This window comes from Asterias rubens, chromosome 19 (genome assembly GCF_902459465.1).
Source record: "Asterias rubens chromosome 19, eAstRub1.3, whole genome shotgun sequence".
NCBI lineage: Eukaryota > Metazoa > Echinodermata > Asteroidea > Forcipulatida > Asteriidae > Asterias > Asterias rubens.
In genome coordinates, this window is record NC_047080.1 from 11,641,805 (window position 1) to 11,661,778 (window position 19,974).

The 19,974-nt window shown below is 38.9% G+C and overlaps 1 protein-coding gene across 2 annotated transcripts; it reads left to right on the forward strand.

Moving 5' to 3' along the window:
• The first annotated feature begins 1,606 nt into the window (after positions 1–1,606).
• On the forward strand, positions 1,607–18,108 carry LOC117302884. Of its 2 annotated transcripts, none has more exons than XM_033786849.1 (8): positions 1,607–2,095; positions 12,286–12,485; positions 14,272–14,331; positions 14,687–14,974; positions 15,610–15,930; positions 16,853–16,994; positions 17,191–17,238; positions 17,967–18,108. In XM_033786849.1, exons 2-7 carry the CDS (start codon positions 12,398–12,400, stop codon positions 17,207–17,209), a joined length of 918 nt encoding a protein of 305 aa, XP_033642740.1. In that variant the 5' UTR covers positions 1,607–2,095; positions 12,286–12,397; the 3' UTR covers positions 17,210–17,238; positions 17,967–18,108. The 2 variants fall into 2 exon arrangements, with proteins under 2 accessions (XP_033642740.1, XP_033642741.1); XM_033786850.1 differs by having other exon boundaries at positions 16,853–16,985.
• The last annotated feature ends 1,866 nt before the right edge of the window (positions 18,109–19,974 follow it).

The window sequence follows — 19,974 nt, forward strand, 5'->3', positions numbered from 1 at the left end:
AAATATTTTCTCCTTACCTTGCATTATGTATTGTGAGACAGTCAATATTTTGGGTGTGTTTGATTTGTATTGCCCGTGTGTTCAAACAAGGTCTTTATTATTTTAACTATTTATAAATGTTTGCGGTTTTGTCCATTCAGAAAATGATTTCCTTCACTGAGCTAGCTCCCGAGTCCAAGTAGAAGACGCATCCATACGGGGGCCTTGGATGGGTTCGAACATCCACGAACCCGACTGTGTCCTTGATCCAAAATATCTTGGTGCGACAAACTCAGGAAGTGAGAGCCGGCAAAGTTCAAAGTCAAGTTAATTTGCATAATTTACGATTATGAAATTCCGCAGCTAACATTTGAAATTCGAAAATAAATCCGCTGTGTAGTTTTTTTTTTTTATTAAACAAAGTGCGAGTTTTGAAATATTCAGAAAATGTAATACTCGTTTGTTGCAGTCAGTTTAATAACAAAGACATCATATACAACAGCCGGCATTCGGCACTAATGGAAAACATACCTTCGGGCTGCTAAGTATGCACAGATTCTGAAGCAAACAATAATGAAATACAGTTACTATGTACAACTTGGTATAATGTGTTCTGTTTTGCAATGCCCGGAAGTTCATCCATTCTGGAGAAAAATTAGCATTAGTTTAATACCATCCCTAGAACGGATGGCATAATGTGATTAACTAAAAACAATTTCTTGGCTTATTGGATTACGCAGTGCTGCAATGTTGAGGGGTTTGCACGCAATAAAATGGAGTTCTTGCTGTTAATGGTCTGCCTTTATATTAATATTCTTAGCAAGTATTTATAACTTTATTTATTTATGTCTTAAAAACCGATGGTGAATCAAAAGTGCATGGCACTGTTGCCCGCCGGCTTGAAGATGTATATGCCTAGGTATCTTAAAGAGAAGAGGACGAGGACAATGTTTAGCTGTGTGAGGAAACCAATAAGATGTGGTGAAGGAAAGGAAAGAAAACAAATTTACTTGCACCGTGGCACAGCCAGAGGGAGCTTTAACTGAACATTCATAACAGCGATGTTTCGCAGCCAAAGGCATTACTGTAAAGGTAAGCTCATACATTAGTAACCTACTTTAATTTTGTTTTACCAAAAAACAAGTTGCTTTCGTAAAAAGCACTGCAGTTATTCCTCCATGATTGTATTAACTATTTTGTGAAAGGATTCCATTTGAAGTAATACTGTTTTGAAATTTTTGTCCCTAAACCATAATGGGTTTCGGGGGGTTATTCGTAAATACCGCTACCAGATAGCCAGATATGCATACCACTTTGCTAATTGTGGAGGGATTCGATGTTCTTGTCAAAATTCCGTGCAGTCTGCTGTAGACAATGTATTCAGATGAAACTTTCACATGTGAATTTTATTGTATATTTTTCTAAAATTGTATCTATAAAGCAGCATAACGCTGACAACAAAACCCATTCCTTTAAATTGATTTTCTTCTTCAAATGCCGTTGGGTTTAATTTGTGACATTCGCATCATCCCTATACGTCACTTGTACGAGTATTATTCCATGCGCGCACACCAATCCTTCAATAGGGACATGACCATTGCGTTCCCCAGTGGTGACGATTGCACATTGTGTGCGGTTTATCAGAGGCGGGCAGTCCTAGCAAGGAATGAACTCACCCATATCAGTGATCACTTCAGCGTCGGAAGGCAGGATGAGTGCTACGGGCAGAACAGATCATAAAGTATAGGAGACACGGTGGATGCTATACTGGTACCACTCAAGACTCTAACCCACAAGAATGCGAATAACTAATGCTGGTTCATTTTGATTCCCTTTACGGTATATTTTTAAGGGGACCTAAATCTTAGGTTCGTATGAGTTTGGTTGGACTCAAGAATTGAGATGCTGATGTTGAAAGATAGGACCGGATAACAACTAGTACTTCTAACTTAAGCTGGATTTCGCGAATAACTACGAGTTAGCTGTGCTTCAAGCGTGCAGTTTTATAATAAATAAACCCAGTTTTTTAAGCTGTTGGAAGAAGTAGATCAGTTGACTTTACTGTTTGACTTTAACCATTGAAGTTTGTTGCAGCGGTGAGGCGTAACCTTTATTGGTAAGTGAACAAATGTTTTTAGACGATTTTTCACCGATGGTATAATTTCAAAACGGCAAAAAATACAACTAGAATGTTTCGCATAATGCAACGGACCGTAAACAAAATTACGATACAAACTGCAAAATCGTTGTTTATATTATATTGTATCCCGAAAATATCTCTTTTTATTTTATTTTTTTGGATCACCACTAATCTGCATCAAGTGAATTTATTTTAAATTTCACAGGATATCCTCTCTTTATTTCCAGCGTAGCTTACTAATTAAAAGGAGCATAAAACAAATTCGTAAAACCAGCGTCAGAAATCTTATACCTTCGATCGTTCAAGCAGTCAGTAGACTCGCAAATATCTGATGCCATGAATGTGAACAGATCTGAATCTGATGAACTTCTTTAATATATGGGAAAAATAGGAAAATGCACTTGTCTCTTTATCTCAAGAAAAACACGGCAGATTAAGCACGCTCCTAGAATAGCCTACACGTTAGTTTTACTCTCCTTCAAAGCTAAGGTTCTCAAGAAAAGTTCAGCGATAGCCTACTTACAGGTTGGATGCGACCTTCTTTAAGTACTTGCATTTAGCGGTTGTCTGATGGAGCAGATGTCTAAACCAGCAGGCCACTGAGCTTGCAGGGTGACGAGTTACTTGCCCCAAATCCCCCGAAGCGGACGGTATAAATTGAACGGGGAAAAAGTGCATTGGTAAATGGCAAACAAACCAAACACCTCAATGTTTGATGCAAGAATTAAATTATCTAATATCATTTTTCCAAGTAAGGAATATGACCGGTGATTTATAATTTGTGTGCTTGGCATATATTTGCAAGATATAGGTAGACAGTAAAGATCTAGTTTAGCGAATGGAAGACGTAGTGGAACATCATCAGGTTCAAGATCCAGTCTTGTTTAACTCGACGTTTCGATTGCTATACTTTGGTCGTCTTCAGGAAAGAAATACTGGCTAAAACATGATTATATCTCGTATTTATTTAGTGATGGGTACATAAAATATTCTCAAAATAAGTTGCATTTACATACTTTCAACTGGTGTTAAAACCTTGTTATTACTTCATACAATGAAAGAACATCGAAAAGTCTGTTTTGTACCAGATAAACGAGTACAAATACAACTTGTAGCTCTTTACAACAGGCCAAACTGCAACGTAAAGCAAACGAACATACGAAAATGTGCTCCAATATAATGGGGCCTTTCGTTTATACAGAGGGTTGAAGCTTTGCATTGATGTCAAACAGGATTCAATACCCTCCTCTTCTGTCCTGTATTGGATTCGTCTTATTATCATGTCTAAGATCATTTCGCTCAATCTACTCCAAGGCTACGTGAAGGGAACCCAAGCGAAAAGGGAAAGTCCTTTTAACCCAAAGGATATCATATCCAATGAAAGTATATAGGTTGCACCATGTCTATGGACGGGGCTGAGCAAATACTTCAAGGAGGGAGCCAAGAAGGATGACTTTCAAGACCCAAGACGCAAAATAAGACGCTATCAGCAGGCTGTACATCAATACCATTATATTGAAGCGTAACCATAATGAAAAACGGCTGCAAGGGGTTGCTGGTGTAATATAATATTTATATCAAGACATGATTTTATTAACAAATAATTGTATCGTGAAGGAATATTATTATTTATTCTTTCCGTTTCCTTTTTAAACACACCAACCATCTAACCAACCAACATCTTTTTTAGATTATATTTTAGAAAAAGAACGTTATAAGTTAATGCTTGTAATTTGGGTGTTTCTGTACTTCACATACTCGTTCATAGGGGAAACCAACTTTTACATGCAAGCCAAGAAATAACTTGAACTTTTAATTTTGATTTCGTTTTCTTGAAACCATGCCGTGCTCTCGAATCGTTTCGTCCGCTAGAAAAAAAAAAGATTATGAGTTTGTGCACTCGAAATTATTTCGTGCGCTCGAAGTATATATTTTTACGAGCGCTTGGCTTGGAAATATTTTCAAGCGCTCGAAATAAATTCGTATTTATTATTTTCAGTGCATGAAATGATTTCGTGTGTAAGAAACAATGAACTTAAATTATTTCTTGGAAAGTGATTTGGTTTTTATCTCACATTGCAAATGTTTCAAGTGGTAGTAATCCCATATAATTGGTTCCTTAGCTACCGGTACCCTGTTTGTAAACAGAATAATAATCTGCTATAATAAGTTTATAAGTGTGGCGGTAAAAGAGAGCGGCCAGAAAGAACTCCAAGTTCAATAAGTCAACAGCATCTTGTGTTTTTAACACCGCCAGTGGATCCTTGTCCAGAGCAGTTTGTTATCATGCATTTCTTAACGAAAGAACCGATGTAATTAAAGAAAACCCACTGCGTTATTAAACCCTATAAGCATATTGATGTTAATACTCTTTGCGTTAATCCACAGTATAGGCGTAGGTAAGCCTTTTACAAGGTATCACAAATGAAATGGATATCTAATTTTTACATTGGATATTTTAATTATAGGCATGTTGGTCGATATAAACACATGGCCCTCTCCCAGACAGGGGGGGGGGGGCAGGTCCAGCACTCCTTGGCCGAATTCTGCCAGCATCGATCCGCACGATTGTGGCCTCTTTAACTCAAGAGTCTCCGGAAACAAAGTTATTCCAAGTCGACTGAAGGCAGGCTGCGATGGTTGAAGTATAGTGCATAAATAAGGCATATTGACTGATCCGAAACTAATTAAATTGTAAAGAGAGGGATGGATTGTCTCATACTTAAGGGCAGGTGTTTACGGAAGACTCGTTCAAACATCAAAGAATCATTAGAAGATGGAAACGTAGAACTGTCGATCCAATATTGTGTGTTTATCGTAAATGTGCAAAACGCAACACTCTCTTTTGTTTTGTGCTCGGGTACTCTGGATATAATTTTCTTTTGGTAATTTTTACATAGTGATTTCGCAATACATACATACAAAATTTTAAAAAATATTTGAAGTGCAGTCAACTCTTACAAACAAATACGTCCAGACTACTTACAAGACTTCATTCTTTTCTGGGTTTATTTTGACTTGTATCCTTCAATTCTGTTTTTTATTATATTCGACAAATAAATTGCCCCGTGTTGAAATCACACAATCCTTTTACTCTGTACAAGATAGAATTTTGCATACAAATTTTACGCTAAGCAACAAATATGGAGGGTTCCAGTCACAAATGGTGAAATGGTATTTTGTTGGTACCAATAACTTTTAATTCTGGTACGCATAAATTGGACTTAGCTAGCTACTTTTTGCGTTCAAGCAGTTCTTTGAAACTGGTTCTCTGTCTCAGTTGCGTATAACATCTGGATGCATCTTATTCTTGTGTGGAATTTCATTCGGAAATAGAGCACCCGGTTCGTCTGGCCACCGACACTTATAAAGGCTGTCAAGCGAAAACGAATCTTATTGATACCATTCTTAACCCCAAATTCTCCTCTGTTATAAAGAGTATATCTGAATGGCATGATGAGCGTCTTATAAAGGTAGGCCTACCTTGTCTAATCGAGTAGAGTGCATGAACAACCCAGGTAGTCAAGTACTCAACATTTCATTTTAAAGGCATTGACACCTTGGGTAATTGTCAAAGACCGGTATTCTCACTTGGTATATCCCAACATGTGCATAAAATAACAAATCTGTGAACATTTGGACCCAATTGGTCATCGAAGTTGCAAGAGAGTAATGAAGAAAAAAACATTGTTCCAATTTGTGTGTGCTTTCAGATGCCTACAAAAGCTTTCGGCTTGAAGTCTTTGAATATTTGATTGAGAAAATAACCTCTAGCTGCGTTACTTCAGAGATAGCCGTTTCGCACAATGTTTTATACTAATAAACAGTTCTCCATTGCTCATTATACCAAGTAAGTTGTCATGCTAGCAGTTGTATTTACCAATTGTGTCCAGTGCCTTTAAAACAGTATAGTGTCTCTTTTTACAACTTCATTTTGCCGCGGGTCACTAAATGATTATTGCATCTTCTTGCGCTGTTAGGGATCGCAGTGAGAAAATTTATTTTCCGTTCACGTTCATTCATACACGAATGGGGGTGACATTAGTAGCTATCGTTATACGAAAAAGGAAAGAAACGACATATGTTTTAGTCGGCTATTTATTTTTCTTTGTTTTATTTCACCATCCACTATGTTATAAACGCAATTATTAAACTAACATATGGTTTGGGCTGACTTTATTGCCCGGCGGTATGGTATTTTGTACTCTAGCTGCTTGTCCGGTTTGACAATCAGATGAGTGCAGTTTGAAAATCACATGGGAGGATTACCACCTAATAGATTCCTTACCCTTACAGTTGTAATGTGAGATTTATTTAATATATGTTTTATAAATACATTTTTTTTTTGCAAAGCATAAAGAAGAAATTATTAAGGCCCCTGCAGATCATTTGATGCCGTTAATCCAGGCTTGGATTAGCGCAAAGTCTGGCTAAAGTCTCCATACCAATTTAAAGGGTTAGACAGGGCACAAGTATCTTTCTAGGGTACTCTGGTCAAACAACGAACATGATATTTCCTTGGAGGAATCGATAAACACATAATCCGAGAAAGAAATTAGAGAAGGGATCTGATTAATACTTTCATCCAGGATACATGTTGTGTCATCATCGAGAGAAGATCAGAAATAAATAGAACTGCGAAGTTTGAATGATTACGAAGATGCTTCTGGGGCTGCAGATCTGATCAAATCCCGCATGAAATAATGACCAACAATGACCCCCACGTTCTGGTCGTTTAGGTCCATTTGGATTAATATATTACCTGATCTTGGTCATATCAATTAACCCCCACTTGGCAATTAATGTAGGCCCAAGTACTATAATTATAACGTCCCATTCAAGCTTTTGTTTTGTGATGTGACGTTCAACGCGCGCGCGTGTAGAGAGTTCATGGTTCCCGACCCCATGTCTGGCAACAACAAGCAGACCATGATCTCGACGGCTGGACCCCTTTAAACCATGGGCTGCCTTTACACTCGAAGGTCTACTGTTAATTCTAGAGCAGTATAAATAACTGAACGGCAATCACATTGATTACACATCACATCACAGTAGCTCATCTTGCTATGGTAACGCGTGCGTATCACTCATCCTCAATAGCTGATTAGTGTGCGACTTAAGGCATTTTACGTCGTTACAACTTTAACATAAACAAGATTCGTTTCATTTGTGAGATTTTGTAAACAACATTTATCACTTTGGCGTTTTAATTGGGATCCCGGTGTGTAGCGTCCGTGACTAGTCTCCTCTCACCTCGTTTACTCACGCTTCAGCTCTACACACCGATTAAAATATGTTGTCGTAGTCATACCATGTCGCCAGTGAGTCAATGATCAGAATAGATAAAACGTCTACAAGAAGTCTTTATTCAAGAGAAAGCAGACAACAACCGTCATTTATTGTCACTGATTTTTCTCTCGTGCGTGTTGACAGGAAACGGAATGCCAGAACGTGTGTAACAATCGCAGATATAGCTCAATTTCCCAGCTCTTCATTGTCAGTGAAGATTTGTGTCGTGTTGTGGCCGAGCAGTCTAGTTCAAGTGACCCAAGCTCTGGGGTTGTTAGTAGGGTACCGGGTTCGATCGAAACCCGGACACTCTTGTGCCCCAAGCAAGGCAGTTGTTTCGTAAAACGTTGGGAAGGAGTACATCTTGTTCTACCAGAAATGCTCATATAGTGGATGAACCCATGCCTACATTCATACGAACTGTAAAAGGGGTAACCCTATATCAACTGAGGTAGGTAGCCTGTAGATGGTCTCCATTTGGCAATGTCCTTGTTTGGGATGCCGAATTTTGTCAACAAATTCTTCACAAACAAGCATATCTGCACACCTAAAATCCTACAACAAAACAAGGCCACCGATTGCCCTTATAAGGTGATGAAACATTAGAAAAGCTCTGCATTGCAAAACTTACAACATAAACTTGTCTCGGCAGAAACATCTCCCTTCATGGCCCTCTAAAGAAACTCAAACTTTCTACTCCATCCTCATCTTCTAAAACAAAAAGCTTCAATAAGTGCACCGGGTTGCATCCAGACCCAAAACGTGAACGCGTGACAGAGACACGGTTTTAAAAGCACCGCTCATCCCCTCTCTCTTTCCACAGGCTGTACCGCCCCACCACCGTGACCATTATTAAGACACGGTTCATGTTTGACTATTCAATATTGATTATGGAGTGTAATGGGGCGTCGCAATGTGGATTCAATCGATATCAACACATCATTTCTGTCGCCGCATTTCACCGCAGTTAAGATTGCAGTCGAACCGGTAATTTGTCACGGCCAGACATTGTGATCTACTTGCATGTTGCTACTATGGACCTTTGACGTGTATGCTGTGATGCTGTAAAGGAACACTTAAAGCTGACGGGGTCGATTTTTGTGGTACAAGGGTGAGACCTTCACACCAGACGATGGTAGTTTAAATGAAATATTGGATCGATTTTAAAGGATCAGTTTAAATGAGCTCTTTAAAATATAAAGTAAAACAACTTTATTGACGTAGTAGAATATATAGCAAGACAGTTCTCTAAAGAAAAAAAATATATCTGGCAAGTTGTTACGGCAAACCAAATACATATTTGTTGATAATTTCTTCTGAAATTATTTTGGACAATGCTTCTCAAACGTGTTTTATACCGAGATCCACTGATTTCAGATGACCATTAAATGCCCTAAAATGCCATTTTTGTAGACGATAAGTAGATGATAACAAACCAGTTCACGTTTGGGCAGCTTCATACCCTCATTCAACTCACAAAGTGAATGATTGGGGTTACTTATCCGCTTCCGCACCAACCCTTCACTCCGAAGTCTTCAGTCTAAGTCTGGAATGCCTAAAGACGTCTTTAGACGAGCAGTCTCAGAGCATCTTATCTGGAAGCAACTTGAACATTGTCGACTCGCCAACTCAAAGGTTTTGTGGAGCGTTTCAGTAAACACATGGATGCATATTTCCAATCGCTGCTGGCTGAATTTAGAGTCTGTTCAGGGCAAACACGACCTGAATGTTGGATGAAGAGCACATGTCTAGCTTCGTCATTTCATAGATCACGATATTGGTATCCTCCATGTGGTTTTTGTTATCATTTATCTGAGAGAATAAAAGCAACCACTCGCATCAAAAATTTAATAATAACTATTTCCGACTTACGATTACAAAATGCAAAATTCAGAGAGCCAACACTCCCCTTAAAGGAGATTTACACATGGTTGTGCCAGTAAGTTTATTTAGCATCTCCAAGGATTGACAAGGTTCACATGCTATATGTATGTTTATTGTTTTTTATTGTTTATTGTTTTTGTGGCATGCCTAAATGGGTGTCCCCCACAGGCATCCGCTAAGCATTGTCAATGGTCACGTATACCGGTACACTCTTGGTCTCATTACTGCAAAAAAATGGAACCTGTCTTAGAATGTTTCTGTCTAATGATGTTCAAGGGCATTGAGTCGGTTTAGATGCGTACGTTGTAAAGGCATTATGTACAATGCATATCCTATTATGCACATGACAAAGAGCTAATAAAAATAACCATCGCCGTTATTGCTTTAGTTGCATAATCGTTTTTATGAAGAGTTGAATTATATTTTATAATCGACACCGTATCTTCCCCCTCTTTGCTATAGTATTTTTTTCAGAAGTGAAGTTTGAGTGTACATGTATACTGTACACACAGTTCATTGTATAGCAAAAGACTATCAATGATGCGGGGTATACAAACTAAGGCCGTGTCCGAAACGGCGACTTCGGCTACAGCTACGGCTAGATCGCGCGCGTCTGCCTATTCTTCAACACTGGTAGACGCGCTGATCTAGACGTAGCTGTAGCCGAAGTCGTCGTTTCGGACACGGCCTTATAATGAGAAAAGATAGCAAAAGGAATTATGAAGGCATTTTATATCTAGGTCGTGTCCATGGGGCAATTAAGGATTATATTGCCTCTGATCTGGGAATGGCGATCTTTCTATGTGATCTCGATTTGGAGAAACTAAATACACAAACGATACCTGATCCACGTTGATGTCGGCCTAACACCACACTGTGTGGCCTGTAGGCATTTTCATTCGGTAAAAACAATACAAGTTTGATAAAAATGGTATCGCTCCGATACTTTGCTCTGAGGTTTAAGTCATTCGAGGAAATTAAAGTCGCGTAATTTGTTTTTGTAGAGAAAATACTTTGATAAGTACAAAGTTGGTATTTATTTATTTGGTGGATTCATTTTAAAACGAAAATCTTCGCCTTTGTCGGGAAATGTGATTAGATTAAGTCTTGACCGACGCCGACTGGGTTACGGCATATGGGATCATCAGTTGTCTTGATGCCTTTATGTCATAAGGTAACATGAGTAATCACATTGCTAGATTACCTTGTCTCATAACATGCACAGATGAAGATAATTGCTGAGTGGGAGACGTGAAGACGTTCTGGTGATCCCTAACTTCCTTCTTGACCCAATTCCAGACTCTTCAGCGATCTCTCTTGAGTCTGCACTCCAGGCGTTTCTTCATCTACCTTCCCTTATGTCTTCTTGTTTCTTCATCATGCATCTTCTAGTCGTGCTTGACGGATCTTACCTAATTACTAAGTCAGGTGGAAATGGAAAAAAATACACCAAAACACCTGCATGGGTTGGTCATGGTAGATAATATTTTAGTCTCTTACAGCGATATGACTACAAGCATTTCAAACAAAATGTTCCGGTTACCTTAAGAGTGCGTTGCATGCTCTTGCCTGGAGTTTATTAACTGACGGTACATCCCATAACGCGTAGATTATGTTACAACCCACTTCGGCTAACCAAAAATAGTCCATTTTACTTCTGTGGTGGCTGAAACCATGAACTAAGCCAAGGGCCCAGTTTTCATTTATCTGAATGGACTTTCCTGAGACTCTTATACCTCGAAGCTGAATACAATCGTCCAACTTAGAAGAGCGGATAAGTTTATCTTGAGAAGTGTATCCATAGAGCTTCACGAAACCAAAATAGTGGTCTTGGCCCAAACTTGCATTCAACTTATGTTTGTATTTATCTTCAAACCCTGGGAGGGAATCATTTTCAAGAACGTCTATTTGATAGCAACTATATAATCAATCTAGACGTCTCGATTGTCTTTGTGGGCTTGGAAGTTATGCTGGACTTACCGCCGTCAGTTTATCGAATTTGTGCTAATTTAGCTCTTATACTTGGCGCCAATTTGGTGATGTGTTTTCTTCGCATTTTTACTTAGCGATATCAAGTTTCATGTTAATGAAGGTTTTTTTCCCGTCTTTGACAACTGTGGCCCGTTTTGAATCCACGGCTTTGGCTTCGGATTCGGCTCAGGCTAGCCAGGCCCCTCATTTGTTTGGACTATATCGCGTGCTATGCGTTCAGGGAGTCAGACCTGCCCAGAGAACGGAGCCTGAAGCCGAATCCAAAGCCAAAGCCGTGGATTCGAAAAGGCCCTGTGTTAAAAAGGAGAAACATAATTGATCAATTCCAGACTGCAGAGCGTAAACAATTGGGTTTCACAGAGCGATTAATGTTTAATTACACCGTTGACCTGTTTCTAACTGCATGTTAATGATTCTAACGATTATGTTCGCCAAAATGTAATTAATTTGAAGCAAATTGTCTCAGACATCAATGTTAAGGCTTACACAATTAATTATGAGTACGTTGTTGCTGAATATAAACATGATGAGGTGAAATTCTGAACTACTCAAAACAAGTCAAGGTCGTCTAAACAGACATGGAAATTCACTCATCTCATACTGGAAATCTTTCTTTTTCAAACTCTTTCAACGTGGAGGAATCTGAGGAACCTTATCTTGCCCGCAGCTACTACAAGACCTTGCCTTGTTTAGACAGTTTATGAGGGAGCAGAGTGACAAGGAACAACCAGATTTCACTCAGCCTGTTATTCTCATTTGCTGTATATAATATCAAATAAATCATATATTAGACCACAAGGCAAACTGACTGGGTAAATTTTTAATGGTTTTTGGATGAAAAAGAAAATTTATTTCTTCAATACCAAGTCAAATTCAATGGTATTTGAACCATGCATTACAAAGGATACCTGTGTAATATGACTGTTTTAATGCCTAATGAATTGCCTTGCACCTGTCTGACAACAATATTATATTCAAAATGCTTATGTTTTCCTGTGCAGCTTTTTCCAGAGATAGAAAGACGATGCGCAGTTCCGACTGGCACGTGACCAGACTCTCAATCCTTCATAATTCTTCGTCTTGAGAGAAGACTACACATTATCTTGATGCACGATGGATCGTTGGCTGTCGAGGTCGTTTGGTATTAGATATATGCTAATATGTTTGCTGGAGCTAACCTTCCTGCAGTCGGTCCTTACAGGTAATACTCTTTGACTATTTTTTAAACGTTTATCTTTAAAATAATGTGTATAATCTGAAGACCATATGTGGTTTTTTTTATACTCTCTTTTTCAGAAAATATTAACGTAATCACATGCAGTATTATAGATTGACATATTGAAACAAAATCGGTCAAAAGTTAACTACAGAGCGCTGAAGCACAAGTGAAATAAGTAAGTTTAGTAAGTTAGTAAGCTTGGTGGAACAGATGAGCTTTGATGAGTGTCTTGAATGATAAGCGAGCTAGCATTTCTTATTTGTATATGAGGTTGATTCCAAATAGAGGGCTACAGTCCCAATCTTGTAACTTTGTTTGAGGGTGGTAGACGTTCGCATCACTCTCAAGATTAAATTAAAGATTTCAGTCACACCTGAGTACCACACACCGGTAATTTAAATCTGTATGCAACTTATAATGGAGACGCGGCTGTTGTTCGTGTAATTCTCCACGAAATCCTGCACCTAGAAATCCTTTCTAAAACCTTTTACGCTTGTATCAGAACCATCTAAATGTCGACATCAAAATAAACAGGTCTTGCAGTAATGTATCTGTAGATAGGGTCGTCTACAGCGCCCTAAAAAGTTTCACCCCGAATGTGGGAGAAGCTTCCTCGTGTAAATTGCCATTAGTATTTTAAGTTGGGAACTAAAAACGTGATCAAAATTCGGTAATAAAATAATCCATAACACCTCAAAAACACTGTATGTGCCTTCAGCAAGTGTACACAATGTTGTCGTCAAGCTGTGTTGTAAATTGGCAATAACGCAGGTAACAGGGGGCTTACTACTAAATGGAGTTACCATACTTCACACAATTTTCAATACGCTTTCAAACGGAATTTAATTTCTTGTTTTGCCAGAGAATCACATGTGAAATGGGGTGGGGTGGGACTGGAATGGTGTAGGACGAAAGAGTTGCTTACTATGCTACGCAAAACGTGATAAAGTGCCGGAATTGTAAGCTCATCATCTTCGGTTGTTTGGTGTAAGTCGAGCTTCCGTAGAGCGGCGTAGCGGCGTAGTTTTATGAGGGCAATCCAAATTCTCACCTGAGCATAATAAAATCTCGCCAATCTAAAGATAATCGAAACCCTGGATTCCCGTTAATGCCTGTTTGATCATAATATAGCCAGTTGTGCCAACCGATTTCCAATACTTTCTCGTAATGATTGCGTATGAAGTTTCTTCAGGAGGACTGTTGCCTCCGGGTCGCATTTTTTCTCTGCACATGAGATTTGCCATCATCAAAATATTTCCTGTTTTTTTTTTATAAAGGATTCTCTTTTTTGAATCGATTTAGAAGAACAAAAATTCCCCATTTGTGGAAAGCACTACGACAGTGGCAATTCTAATGTGCATGGGGGAAAATGCCTCCGGGTGGGTAGAAGAAGCGCCTCTTGGACACTAGACAACTGTGACTGCACGTACCTGACGTCCGCTGTGGATCGATAACGGAACGGCGAAGACGTTGTATTTAAGATGCACATCACAGGGCGTCGCTAAGGGGAGACCCTTTTCAACACTGCGTTTTTCTTTGATAATTATTTTAACAGAGTAAAGCGAAAATGTTGTTTTCATTGGATTTGCTAAAGAAGTTGCTTGAAATATTCCATGGAAAAGAAAGCGAAGCTTTTGCCAGATACTTTCCGAAAATTAGTAAAGCTATTGTATGACAATCTTAGAGGTGTCATACAGAATTGATAGAGCTAACAAAATGTCACAGACATGCTATTTTCTCATCAATGATCACACTTCCCTCGTTTCAGTTTTACATGGTGGTCTGCTCGATGGTTTTGCACTTCCTCGCCCAATGTCAGGATGTTCAGGTAACTAACTCGATATGAAGACTTTTATCTCATGATCTGTCTAAAAATTAAATATAACAATACGAAGGAGAAGAAACAAACAAACAAACAAACAAACAAACACACAACACCCCCAACAAACGAACAAGCAATTAAAAACACAACACAAAACAAATCTATAAACAGCCTTCGAGAAAGACTCTGCTAGGGTCGAAACGTCAGGCCATTAACTATTTTTTACATAAGCAGTTTGTAACAGCTAATTCGCTATATTCTTAAACAAAAAAAAATTAAAAAAACACCCAACACCCAACAGCAAAATACAAACTCATCCATTCCATATTCTTATGCGTCTTTCTTTTCACAATATTTTCAGAGCATTGGATGGACTTCACAGTGGGTCTTAAGTACTCCAACCTCACCCACAATACAAATATTTCAGAAGAGTTCAAACTCGGTCTTGATATCATCGATGACGACAAAGTGCTATTTGAATTCTGTGTACAAAATAAAAGCGCGATATCATCAGAAGGCTTGATATCCGAACCGCTGTTGGACTGGCCTAAGGGACAATACTGTATTTACAGTGTAGGGAGAGCAGTGAAGAAGGACTCAGGGAAATACGCATGGTCTTATGGTGATTGTCCTTCCGGATTTAAATCTGGTGAGTATAGATGAATTGCACGTGACGTCGACCGCCATCTTTGATGGAAAACAATGGGGAAAGTGTACGCGTGTACGCGCTGCGCACGACTCTCAGCCAATGATAGCTCTTCATGATTCATCAACGACGGCAGCCATTGCAAGGGGTTCTATCATGTGGATGGTTTTGGAATAGACTCCTTGCATATGACGTCACAAGACCTACCTAAAACAGTTACTTGATGGTTTCCTAAACCTGAAACTGTTTGCATTTTCTTGAGATTAATTTATAAACCTACACACGGTTTTAACCTCATGGTTACACCCGTGGACACCAGGAGTGCATTTTTGGTTTGGGTGTAACAGAAAATGTTACCCAAGCCTAAGGGGTCACATGGGGCAATTTGCAGGCAACCTGTTCCATGCAATCTCAAAGAAGGGAATCCATTCACATTTGAATGTTCACATATTTTTCTTTGGGATCGTAAACCATTGTTTGGAAAATGACTCTTATGTGCTACCAAGGTGTTCCTGTAGCATGCACTGCAGTTGGTTGCCTCCAAGTTGCCTGTAAACGTTGCCTCGTGTGACAAGTGCCTAATAGTAACAAAAAGTAAACCAGCAACACTTATTTCTCACTGTTCTTGCTAATTTCAGGTGTGACAGCATTACCGTTCATGCCTTTCGTTCGGGAGCGTCCAGTGGACCCATTTTCCCCCTTATCTCTCACCTATGAGAACATGACTCTATTTCACTACTGCTGCTCCACGGACGGTAACGTCAATACAACCATAGATCTTGGTATGGTTGGGCCATTTTTCCTCATGCCGTATGGTCAACCTCAGTGCCAGAAGGTTTTGAATATGGAGTCGAATTTGCAATATGTGGAGTGGCCGGTTGATGAGAAGCGTCGGAGTGGTTCACATCCCTACTCAGACACAGGGCGAAGATTTTATTACTGTTATTATCAACCAATGGGTGAGTTGTGACGAGAAATTAAATTTGTAAATTTGTTTCGTTCTAGCTCTGCAGTTATTTCCCCCTCGTGCGATGAATGAAGGGGTTGTGATGGCCGAGGGAGGTGGATGAGCATTCATGATATAATTTTTTTTTTTTTTTTTTTAGTGGCAAGGTTTACCCCCCAAAAAACGCTGCTTAAAAACTCAATCTGTTAACGAGTGTGTGCTATCGACCCTTCCCAAGAACTATGTAAGATTGCCAACGCGGGAGCGCACTACTACAAACTCCTTATATACATTGGCGGCCATCTTTGATGAAATTTCCTCGCGTAAAGAGCTACAGCTACGACTAGGGCGCGCGCGTCTGCTATTCTTCAACACTGACAGACGCGCTGATCTAGCCGTAGCTGTAGCCAAAGTCGCCAATTCGGACACGGCATATCATTGGCTGAGAGCCATTGTTGTACACCAAAGATGGTGGCCAATGACGTCATGTGCAACCCACCTTTAGGAAAAGTAAGGGAACATCGCGCCTTGCTGTGGGTTGATGGTGGTGTGACGCAAAAGCGCTTGTGCATCTCCATGGCCTTTGCCAACCAAAACTAATGTATCTGTAGGCATACGTGAATATAATTAGATATCCCATAGGGGCTAATTACTTACTGTACGTCAGATGTTGCCACTGTGGTAGGTGCTGGGTTTTTCCGTTTTGTAAATGCAGTTTCTGTTCCCTGGAGAGATAATTAGGCTATACAAAAATAAGCGGGTTGTTGGGCAGTGAAGACGAAAGAAGAAACGTAAAGCTGGTTGTTCTTGAATATGATGGCAAATTATACAAACTAGAATGCTTTTTCATAATGAAACAATTGCTACTAGCTGTGTTAAATTTGTAGGCAAGGTTACCATTTAACAAATTGTTGTCTTTCCTATCAACACCACAGGTCTGGGAATGGAGCATGACATTGTCATAGCAACCTTTTGTGTAGCAGTAGGAACACCCACTGTTACAATGATAGTGATTTGCTTGTGCAAGCTGAGAGCTAAACTTACATCCAAAAGAAAACAGTTTAAAAGGTTAGAAAGGTCAGTATGTTGGCATTTAAAGAGTTGAAGAGTATACAGTTTATCTCAATTGCGTCAACAATGTTACCAAGTCAACAAACAAGTCACTGTTTTTGTATATAAAATAAAAGGCCAATAACCATTTCCATATCTCTATATTCTTATATAGGAAAACCTTACTGCTGCTAAACAAATTTATAATGGTTTTTATTTTCAGGTTCCAATCAGTCATGTGACCAAGTTAACACCGTGACTGTTCTAGAATGTAAGTTTATTTCAAATCCAGTATATGATTTAACCGTAAATTTTATGCACAAATTGTCATTCTTCTCATTCTGTCACAATACTTGTTTTGAATTGTTAAAATTCGTTCAAATAATTATGCTGATTTAGGTCTCAACAAAAATATGCAAATTTCAAGTTAATAAGTAGCGTTTACACACTAAGCATTTCTTAAGGACACTGTTGCCATAACGATAGCATTAGCTCATCATGCTTATTTAATAAACTTCAACCTGCCTGTCTTGAATAGTTTATAATTAATTCAGTTGATACTTTACGTGAGGTATGCATACACGCTAATAATAAAAACATAAGACCTAGGTTTTCATGGTTTCTTTAAATGTCTTATAGATAAATGGTTGACTCCATTAGGAGAAAATTCATAAAAGAAGATGCAGGAGAAAGTCACGTTTTGCAGACTAGCTTAAGTCTCCCTCCCTCACTCCTTCTCCGGGCAGAAATGTTAAATTTAACATGACAGTAAAGTTTGTTTGATATTGGGTATATATTGGAATCCGAGTTTAAATCCCAGTTTTGTAACCAGTTTCCGGGTCAGACCTACCCATAATTGGTTCATGCCCTCCGATTCCCGAGATGCGGGTCAACCCGGAATGAGGGTCAATCCTGACCCAGGAGCTTTGGAGTGCCTACCTTCTATTACTCGTATGAGGTCATCATTTGTTACTTTTGGTGCTTTTCATACTCATATAGGAAACCACGATGACCATCTTCGAACCAGGTCATCTATAATAGCGGACGACACTATGGGCTGAGAGTTCCAAGTCTTGCCGTCGATTTCACAAAAACTCTTCCTAACTTAAGACTAATCTTAGGACTTAGGACGAGTCCCAACCCTGCACTGTAGCATGCAGACCTTAAGATTAATCCTAAGTTAGGACGAGTTACTCGTCCTAACTCGAGATAAGATTTGTAAAATCGACGGCTGGGCACTTTTCGAATCCACGGCTTCGGCTGAAGATTCTGATCAGGCTAGCTTGGCGGTTGTTTTGACAATTACGCGTGCTTTGCTTACGCGCTCAGGGCTCCAGACGAGAGGACGAAGCCTGAAGCCGAATCCAAAGCCGAAACCGTGGTTATGAAAAGGGTCATCGTTCAGTGGTTGCTGTGCCATGTATGTCCATTCGTGAATTAGAAACAGGCAAAATATGTTAATTTCCTTCAATCATGAAAATTGTTATCTATTAAATCGTTGCGGTACCCGCTGCTAAACTATTGAATTTGAACTGCCTCTAGCTACCGGCCAATCTCGGTGGTCTAGTTGGTATGACACTGCTCTAGAATTACAATGGTGGTTCGAATCCAACCCGAGTAATTTGCCTGCGATTTTCTTTTTCACATAACTCGGGAAAGTACTGAGTATACCACACATCGGTGTATGGTTAAAACCAAAATGTATATTCCTTCAATCTCACTAAACCAACAAAATAAATAGGCACGAACATGTTAGTTTTCTCAAATCTCACTAACCGACAAATTATAAACTGGGAAAAAAACAAGTTTATTTCCTCTAAACAACAAGTTATAAGCAAGCACAACTTGTTAATTTAATCAAATCTCACTAACAGGAAAAACAAGTTATTTCCTTCAATCTCACAAACCAACAAATTATAATAGACTCACTAACCAAATATAAAAAGGTTTGAACGTTTATTTGTTGTCAATCTGCTAGAATTTAATAAACGTTAACTTAAAAGGTGTTTGGTTTAAACGATTGCTCATAAATTACAGTTATAAGCCTAGGTCAACGAAATCTTCCCGGTAGTTCTTTGAAACTTTAGGCTGTACAACCTTAACATTTAATAATGTAAAAAGTACAATATATTGTTTTAAGTAGTATAAAATCTCAAACTCACTGAGTCACCACAGTTTGTTTGTTATACCAATTTCAGCCTGTAACTATCTTACCTAAGCCAGATAAATCATCTTGGGCCTAAAGGCTTACACACCACCAGGGAGGTGTAAAAAGAGCTTACATAAGAAAATACCATTATTTGTATTTGTTAAAAAAGGCTTCAGAAGCTGTTCATCAAAATCTTGAAATTTTAATGCTGGCGATTGAGGGTCCATTTACTTAACTTTTTGTATGCGTATTGCAGTTTGAAAATCAAGACTAGATTTCGGTTTAAATTGTTTTTCTCTTCTCTAAAAAAAATGTTGGTGAGGAACTTGAGATTTACTTGACCTGTAGTTTTTATATAAAATTGACTGTATCAAATACTATTTTTTAGAATAAAACATGGCGTGTCAATTAATATTGTATAAGATTGCTATCGTTTCATAAGGTAATACAATTCTGTAAAATACCCGAGTAGACAGAACGGCAAAAAGACATTTCACACATCTATGGCGAACACGTTTTGGTGCTCCATTCTTGTGAGGAGGAGTTTAGTGTGAGTGTGGATATTTAGGGCACACCCTCTGGAACATAATCGAGCAGAGAACATTTGGGAAACGAAACACCCTCTGGTACATACCCGTACAATGACAATTTGGGGCACACTTCTGACACATAGAGGACGCCCTGGAAACACCATCTAGTACATACCCGCACAAGGACAATTTGGGGCACACCTCTTTGTTTGTTTGTTTGTTTATTAGACAATCTCCACAGAATTCTTTAAAATACAACAATTGGACAAAAACAGATAAAAAATACAAGGGAAAAGACATTTGAATCTGAGGAATTGTCGAGGATAAC